Source organism: Centroberyx affinis, unplaced genomic scaffold, assembly GCF_046629955.1.
Source record: "Centroberyx affinis isolate AG114_WGS23_722 - 3 ecotype Tasmania unplaced genomic scaffold, CSIRO-AGI_Caff_v1 ptg002979l_1, whole genome shotgun sequence".
Taxonomy (NCBI): domain Eukaryota; kingdom Metazoa; phylum Chordata; class Actinopteri; order Beryciformes; family Berycidae; genus Centroberyx; species Centroberyx affinis.
In genome coordinates this window covers 81,603-90,468 of record NW_027281086.1, presented here as the reverse complement: position 1 = coordinate 90,468, position 8,866 = coordinate 81,603, and the positions used below count along the sequence as shown (strand labels likewise).

Below are 8,866 nucleotides of genomic sequence, written 5' to 3'. Positions count from 1 at the left end.
CTACACTCGGTTAAAAAAAAAAAAAACAAGTTTCAAGGAATGTGACGACTAGAATGTAAACAATTCAGGTGCTACTGCTAACATTAGCTAGATAGAATCAACGTAGGCTCGCATACAGTTATGGCTTCTCGTTAGCTTCCTCGGACTGTGGATGGCATTATTAATGTGATCGCTCATTTGGTTTCCTCTAGTCTCGTGATTTTTGTCGTTTGATTGCATACATGGTAAGTAATTTCCGGGGTACGGACAGTGAACCTGCTCAGCCAAGGCCAAAGCAAAGACACCGCTAACTAGCAAGTCGGTTAAGAGACGTTTCTAACTGTCAGTAGAGAACGAGACCTTTGAAACCCGACTAACCAGAATCAAATCGTACAGATGCATGCAAAAACGTGCTAGTGACTCTGAGTAGAAATATAGATCAACATGATTGTTCTACAGGGCTTCCTCTTACCCAGCTTAAAAAAAAACCATGCAGCACTATTATAAAGTCGGTCATTTCATTGACAGTTGTCACTGTTTGTTGTTGTTATAGATTCATAATTTGTCATCATGACCAAAGACATAGTTGTTGGAGACGAGCTGCCAGACTGGGTGGGGGCCAAAGAGTTTTACCAGAAGTATGATCCTAAAGAGGTGATTGGCAGGTGAGTCCAGTAAAGAAACAAAAACATCAATTTAACTTTGTGTGGTGAAACCAGAGGTGGGGATTCAAGTCACATGACTTGGACTCGAGTCAGACTCAAGTTAGTTGCTTGAGACTTGACTTGACTTGACTTTGGTTCTGGTGACTTGGGACTTGACTTTGACTTGTACTTGACTTGAAAATGTTTCTTAAGTCTTGACAAAAGATCTTGTGTTTGTGTAAATGAATTCGAATGAAAGGTACGACATTTGTTCCACCAGATAATTGAATTAAAATTTTGTTTTTGAATTCTGAATTTGTATGGAATGATTGAGTTTATTGAACTACGTTTTTAACCACGTTTTTATCCTATTAAAACGATGTTGCACTGAAAAGTCCTAAATATTTAGTTTTATTTAAGATATTGAATTGATACTGGGCTCTTGATTTGTTCTGACTTGACTTGGTTTTCTACATAGACTTGAGACTTGACTTGAGACTTGTGCCCCAAGACTGGTGACTGACTTGGGACTTGATCAAAGTGGACTTGGTCACACCTGTGAAACCCATGCTGTGTTCCTGGTGGTGTGTGTCAGGGGTGTGAGCAGTGTGGTGCGCAGGTGTGTGCGCAGACACACAGGACAGGAGCTGGCGGTGAAGATCATTGAAATCACAGCGGAGAAGATGACGGTCCAGCAGCTGGAGGAGGTGAAAACCTCCACGCTGAAGGAGATCCAAGTCCTCAACATGGTGAAGGGACACTCCTCCATTAGTACGTTGGTATTCTCTATTCTCCTTTGGTCCGCAAGACGCTTTGATTTGTATGTCATGAGGAAGTCAATATCACTGAAACGGTTTCATTTGTCTTTTATCCCCTAGTCACTCTCATTGATTCCTATGAGTCAACAACCTTCATATTTTTGGTGTTTGACCTGTGAGTATGAAGACAAATAAGTCGTTCAACAGAAAGGTTAATATTTGTTAAATATTTCATGAAGAGAGATAGATCATGGCCTCTAGTACTGGAACATTTAAAATATAAAAACCAAAAAAAAAGGCCATTCTCAAAGATGGAGGCACACTGTTTGCAGTGAAAGATATTAAAAAGCCTTTATTATATTGGCTTCCCACCAATGCTTTTCGGCTTACATGCCTTCATTAGGATGTGCCTTGGTATTATTGTTCACATTTTTACTTTTTGCATGTTCAAGTACTAGAGGCCATCATCTATCTCTCTTCATGATCTAACTCCAAGAACACCTTTCTTGCCACCAGCAACTTAACGTTTTATGGACAGTGCAGCCGTCTTTGTATCTTCTCTTCTCTTTATGAAATCTTTGTTGCATCCGTACCATCACTCAGTGTCGCTGTTTTCCTTTTCAGCATGAGGAGAGGAGAGCTATTTGACTACCTCACAGAAAAGGTTACTCTGAGTGAAAAGGAGACTAGGTGAGGATGAACACACTCCATAAGCAAACTGAATGCAGCAATATTTCAAGGGAAAGTCTCGCTACAGTCAGTGTCGCTGTCTGAAACTGATGATCGCTTAACTCATGCCTTATTAAAACATCTATTTGTGCTGCAGGAGCATGATGCGAGCTCTGCTGGAGGCCGTCCAGTACCTCCACTCCCTCAACATCATCCACCGGGACCTGAAACCTGAGAACGTTCTGCTGGACGACCAGGGACACATCAAGCTGTCCGACTTTGGTTTCTCTGTCCAGCTGCAGCCTGAGGAGAATCTCAGAGGTGATCTGAAACCAAACACATGACTGTAGATCAATATTAGAGTTTTGTGGATCCACTCCATCATGTGAAGGATTTAGTTTTCATCTGTAGAGGCAGAAGTCAAACTTATTTGATGTTGTCTTTTGTTATGATAAATTAGAGCTTTGTGGGACACCTGGTTATTTGGCTCCTGAGATACTGAAATGCTCAATGGATGAGATGCACCCAGGCTACGGGAAAGAGGTTGATCTGTAAGTTTGTTTTTATTTTGTCATGCCTTTGTCAGTAACATTTATCTCAATATTTGAATGCTAGATTCACAAATCATATTCATGTGTGTTGTTCTCGGATCTTATTTCTAATTCTTGCTTAATGTTTTTCATGCACCTGTTGCTAAGCTGGGCCTGTGGAGTGATCCTCTTCACCTTACTGGCCGGCTCTCCGCCGTTCTGGCATCGCAAACAGATGCTGATGCTCAGGATGATCATGGAGGGTCGCTATCAGTTCAGCTCCCCAGAGTGGGATGACCGGTCCGACACTGTCAAAGACCTGGTAAGACCATATTCTGTCAACTTTGATTCCTGTTTAAGCCTACAGTTGAAGTCCAGATGGCTTGTTGGTGCCACAGTGAACTACATAGCATTTTACTGCAAGGAAGAGTGACTGGGTGGCCTCCTGTTTGACAAACTTAGTTGTTTCATATAGTTGAAGATATTCATTATTAAATTCATACTGGTGATGAGTAGTTCATACCAATTTTAGAATGCCCTAATGGCAAGTTTCTCAAATAGATAAAAATGACAGTTATCTAATTTATCCAGTTTCTCAAACTTCTCACCTGAATGTTCATTAAGTTGACTAAAGACTGGATGAAATCTTGATCCACTTTCTCCTTTTCTAGGTTGTTTGTTTAGTCAATGAGATCAGTGTGTGGACAGCTCTAAGTCCCATCATCATTGTTTAGTATATCATTGTTTTTAGTTGTTCAGTGTTTGCACTAGACCTAATTTTCAAAGCCTGTGGGTGTTTTCAGCACCAAGAACAAGCTACAATGCAATATTTGTATCTCCAAAATGGTATATAGTATACCAAACAGTTCTGTTTATTTTTTCCAATAATTCTTTGTGCTGCTCAGATATCCAGGCTGCTGGTGGTGGACCCAGCTCTCCGTCTCAATGCTGAGCAAGCCTTGGCCCATCCCTTCTTCAGGCAGTACCAGAAGGAGAACGTGCGGCTCTTCAGTCCTAGAAAGTCATTTAGGGTGAGCCGCAATGCTAACTGCTTCATTTTGGTCAACTGTTGCCATTTTATTGAATTAAGGCTGACTGTCCGAAAGAATGGGTAGATAATACAGTATGTGTTCATGAAGCAAAAAATGTCCTTTCCCTCACTGTAAATGTCTGGTTCCTCCCCAGGTGCTGATAGTGAGTGTTCTGGCCTGTATTAGGATGTACAGTCGTTACCGCAGGGCCCGGCCGCTGACCCGGGAGGTGCTGGCCAGAGATCCTTACTCCCTCCGCGGCGTCCGCAAACTCATCGACGGCTGCGCCTTCCGCATCTACGGACACTGGGTGAAGAAGGGCGAGCAGCAGAACCGGGCCGCTCTCTTCCAGAACACAGCTAAAATCATGCTGCTGGACCTGGAGGACTTTGAAACTTAAAGGTCAACCTCATTTCTAACTGCATTGGTTTTTATGTCGTTGAATAATGTTACCATGTGCATGTGCTGCCGTTCCCTGTCGCTGTATGTCAAATTGTTGTGTTTACTGCAGATTATGTACAAGATGAGGAATTCAGGGACCAGGACATTCGTGTGTCTTAACATGCACAACGGCTCTGTTATTTATAGATAAGGTGCACGACTTCATATTCCATATCTGCCTTTTGATCTGAATTGGTGGGTCAAAGATTTCATTTGCGATTCTTCAAGTCGGGTCAAACAGTTGCAGAAAACAATATTTGCAGCGCCACTTTAATGCAGTACTGAACACAATGCACAATCTGCTAATGAAACACATGGCATTTAGGTGTATTATGTATATTAAGGATTTTATTAACTGTTGATCATCAGTTATAACTGAGGAGAGCATGGATTTCTAAGCATCGTGTGGCTGAAGTTGATATTAATGCACTGTAACTAATTATTTAATAATTACATGTATATATAGTAAGACTCGGTTTTCAAGAAGATAGGCCATATTAAACATTAAGTGTTACTAATCAATATCAGTGGACTCAATCAAGAATGTAAAGACACATCAGAAACATTCAGGTACAGTATTGGAAGGTGTTTGGTAGAAAATCCTTCTTGCTGCCATTACATGCCGAAATTCCTTAGTAGGAAACCCACTTGGAGAAACTGTGAAGACTGTTTACGACTGTATTTCCTATTATAACTAACCGATAGCATTCCCTACTCAACTCCCTCTTCAGTTTACTAAGTGCTGCTTTTCCTGAAAGAACCTGCCTCTATGCCTGAGAAATGTACAGTAATTGTACACATAAAGAAAAGAAGTTTTATTAATGATAATAAAAAAAAAAAATTGAGTTTGAGTTTTCTCATGTTGTGTGAGTGCTTATGCTCTGACAGAGTGGATGGCTGATGGCATTGCAGCAAATGAACACTTTGAAATGACAAACGCTATAAAACAGAAAACAGAGCTTTATATAAGTCAAGTGTTTTCCATTATTTTTTGCCCTGGAGATTGGGCTGTATGGAAGCTAGTGTGATATTGAGCTGATCTGCACTTTCTTTCAGTCGCTGCTCTAGTTGGCCAAACACAAGCATCATCTCCTCTCTGAATTCCTGCTGTATCATTGCCTTCAGCTCTGATTTGGAACCTGAAAGACAAGAAACAAAACAGTTACAATTGCCACTTGGGTTGCATGGGAGTAACAACAGAAGGCATTTTGATGTAGAAAGTTATTTCTGCACAATTACTTTCGTCCCTAGTATGATTTGGGAGCCTACCCAGTGTGGCTCCTTCTGGCTCTGTGGTCAATGTTTCCTGTGTTTCAGGAAACTGGTCTTTCTCTTGTGCTGCTTCTGATTCGTTTTCCATCACCTTTTCGACATCTGGTGCAAGAAAGAAAATAAATGTTGTGGTTAAAATATTCTCCAAGTATTAAGACTCTGAGTGGTTCAAAAGTATTAATGGATAAAGTCATCTGTGTCTGCTGACCTAAAATAGAACAAATATGATTAATTTCATAACAGAGTCATCGCAGGTCCTTAAAAAGTATGAAAGTCTTACAATAAATGATCTAAATTAAAGGCCTTAAAAGGTATTAAAGTTTCTTATATACAGTTATTAGAGATCTTATTCTTCTCACCATGTAATGACAGGTTTCTTTGTGCTGCATGTCTACTCTTAGATTAATACAGAACAGGATTAATAGTACAATCTGCATCCTATCTGCTTTACTAAACACAGTTGGACTTAATGTCCCTCAACATTTAAGTTCCTGTTGTCCTTTTCCTTACACTGCCTATTTATAGTTTCAGAACATCCATTCACTTTGTTCAAGCCTGTGGAAATAGGCTGGTTTTGCCAGCTTTGTTTCTTCATTTGTTTTTAAATTGGTATTAAATTCAATTCCAGGTAGCATTAAAAAAGGTTTTACAACCTGCAGATACCCTGTAACAATACTAATACCTGGAACAGCAGAGTCTTCAATGGTAGGATCATCTTCCTCTGGCATCCCAGAGTAAGACAGAGACAGATCAAGTTGTACCTAAGATGAAATGGAGAAAAGAGAAACTCTGGAAGCTCTTCACTATTATTCTCTCCTGGTGCATTTTGATGGTAGTAAAGTGAAAAGAAGTAAAAAAAAAAAAAGAATGATGGCAGAGCTTTGCAATGCAAACTTTTCTTACTCAAAACAACATGTTTATGTGTAGCGTAATCAAAATGTCCCATCACTACCTGCGGAGTGAAAATATATTTGTAGAGGTTGTAGTGTCTAATATAGGTGTCGTGGATGTACTTTAAGATATGGGTCACTTCCTCAGAGCTGAACAGGTTGATACTGAAGGGCGGCCGCTGCAGCAGGCAGGACAGAGGAACATCAAGATCAAAAGCAGGAAGGCTTAAAAGATTACATATACAGAAATGATTGGGTGTTAAAATAATATTATAAATAAGTTGAAAATGAAAACAGTCTGCTGTTGGTTTACACACCCTGACTGAGTGACAGAGCAGAAGCTCGCTGCAGTATTCAAAACACTGTTCCATGTTGTTGAGGGAGGTTTCTGTGAGGGACGAGTTTCAAACACAAACATCCCACATGAGATTAAAGAGCATTTAAATCACATCACCTATGCATGTGAAGGGCTGAGCCTTTACTGTAAGATTAGTATTTTTTAGCTACTGATTTAGTTGAATAGACAAATTTTTAGACAAAATATTTGCCCAGCAGCAGAGTTAAATATTAGTATATTAATATAAGTATCAACTACATCTACTATCTGCTTAGTTGAGCAACTGACTATTTTGCAACACAAACTTGTTCCTTATCCCCTGGCTGCATGAAACCACTGCATAAAGAAAGACTGCCCATTGTTGTAAAAGCCTTTCCTGGAATCAGCCACAGTTTTTTGGATTTTTTTTGGACGCCGTCTTGGTTCAAAGCCTGCCAGCTCCACAGCAGTGAGACGCTCCAGTGACATTACCTCACTCACCTGTGTTAGCCTGGTGGACGCACTTGATGATGGACAGGAGAGCAGAGGTTTGCTCTCTGTTGAAGCTGCTCTCTCTGCAGAACAGCACAGTCTGAACATACAACTCCAGCTGAACTCCTCTCCTCGGCTCAGGAGTGTCAACACGAAATACTCTGCATAAAGCACTATCACAGAGGAGAGAGAGAGAGAGAGAGAGAGGGAGAGAGTGAGAAAAAAGAGACAGAAAATCATGTGTGTCTGTGTGAAAATGGATGGATGTAATTCTAGTCATTAATTAGGATAGAAACCTCTCCAACTCGGGAATGGACAGCATTTTGTCGATTTCCTCCATGTCACTGTAGCTTACATCTGTCCTGAAGACACACAGTGGAGGGATTCAGAGTTAGAGATGACATCAAGTCTTGCAAACAGTAGATAAAGTCAAAATTAACATAATGGATCTGGTTCTTACCATAGCATCACCTTAGGTTTCAGGGAGTGTGGTACTGGTACCTACAGAACAAAACAAAGCATTAGACAAATAATGGAAGTTGGATCTAACAGCATTACAGTTAGCTAATGTTAGCTTAGTTAAAATGTATAGTTAAAACTCAGCAGATTACATTCAACTGACAGATAACATAAACTCAAAGCCAACAGCTAACGTTAGCTAAAATATTTCAGTTGTGATCATTAACTTAAGTAGTTAACTTCCTGTACCTTTATTTTCGCATCCATTTTCATTTTTGGTCAAATCGTACACTTCTATATAAACTCCAGATGTGACAGTTGATTAAAAAAAGAAAAGTAGTGCAATTTCGTAGTTAACAAAGACATAAGTTATCTATTGCTTGGTTGCCAAAAAGTTTTTGGCTGCGACCCAGAGAGCCTCCAGTGAAGCAGATCAGTGGATCAGCTGTTTACCTTGCTCAGTATCCTAGCAACAACATTTCCACTCTTTCTTTCTTCTTCCGGTGTCGCACTTCACTGCAGAATCTGTTCGCTTCGTTCCCCAGAACCAAAAAAAACTGCTCTCTCTTCACGGAAACTACTCAAATAATGCAGGTATTCGATGATTTAAGGAAATCATTCAGACTTTTTAACTGTATGAAAATCGATTATGAGATACTTTTTCAATCAACAGCCTCGGCCTGTTGATCATTTTTTAAATCTCTGATCCCATCCAAAGTAATTAATCTGTTTTGCATGTTGCTCTTCTGCAATAAGTGGTGTGTGCATTGAAGTGGGCTGCAGAGGATTCACAGGCCCTCATCTCCTGGGCTTATGCACAACAGGAGGGGAAGGAAAACATGGACACAAGTACAGGACCTGATCAGCCCAAGCTGGGTGTGTGACGTTAAAAGACCTGAAACGACCAGTGAGCCCAGGTTACATCACTAATGTGTCCCAAGTGCATCACAAGATATGTGTATAAATATAACAGCATGGAAGATTATCAATATGACTACAGATATTTATGTAAATATACATCCTTGGTAACACAACTCTTGAAAAAAAGGAATTGTTATAATCTGTCTCTACATACTGTAAAACTTCCAATATTTACAGCCTAAAAATAATACTGGCATAGTACTACTACTATACTATACTATACTATACTATACTATACTATACTATACTATACTGTGCTATACTATACTATACTATACTATACTATACTATACTATACTATACTATAGGTCTACTAATAATAATAAAAACAATAATGATGATGATGATCTTGGCTGAAATAATCACGCAAAACATGTAATTATTTTATATAAAAAAAGCGATTTATTATTGGTAACATACCTGGTCATCAATCTTGCAAACAAATCATCAATGCATCGAACGGA

At 39.7% G+C, this 8,866-nt stretch overlaps 2 protein-coding genes across 2 annotated transcripts; one reads left to right on the top strand and one right to left on the bottom strand.

Moving 5' to 3' along the window:
- Nucleotides 1–49: 49 nt before the first annotated feature.
- On the top strand, nt 50–4,024 carry phkg2 (phosphorylase kinase, gamma 2 (testis)). The gene is made up of 10 exons (XM_071537079.1): nt 50–224; nt 533–644; nt 1,219–1,394; nt 1,502–1,556; nt 2,006–2,071; nt 2,208–2,371; nt 2,511–2,601; nt 2,749–2,902; nt 3,486–3,611; nt 3,766–4,024. Exons 2-10 carry the CDS (start codon nt 550–552, stop codon nt 4,009–4,011), a joined length of 1,173 nt encoding a protein of 390 aa, XP_071393180.1. The 5' UTR covers nt 50–224; nt 533–549; the 3' UTR covers nt 4,012–4,024.
- A 1,002-nt stretch (nt 4,025–5,026) lies between these two features.
- cfap119 (cilia and flagella associated protein 119) lies at nt 5,027–7,817 on the bottom strand. Its single transcript, XM_071537080.1, has 9 exons — nt 7,731–7,817; nt 7,483–7,523; nt 7,319–7,384; nt 7,032–7,195; nt 6,532–6,602; nt 6,277–6,393; nt 6,007–6,085; nt 5,322–5,426; nt 5,027–5,191 (listed from the first exon to the last, which is right to left on the bottom strand). Exons 1-9 carry the CDS (start codon nt 7,752–7,754, stop codon nt 5,037–5,039), a joined length of 822 nt encoding a protein of 273 aa, XP_071393181.1. The 5' UTR covers nt 7,755–7,817; the 3' UTR covers nt 5,027–5,036.
- Between the last annotated feature and the right edge of the window lie 1,049 nt (nt 7,818–8,866).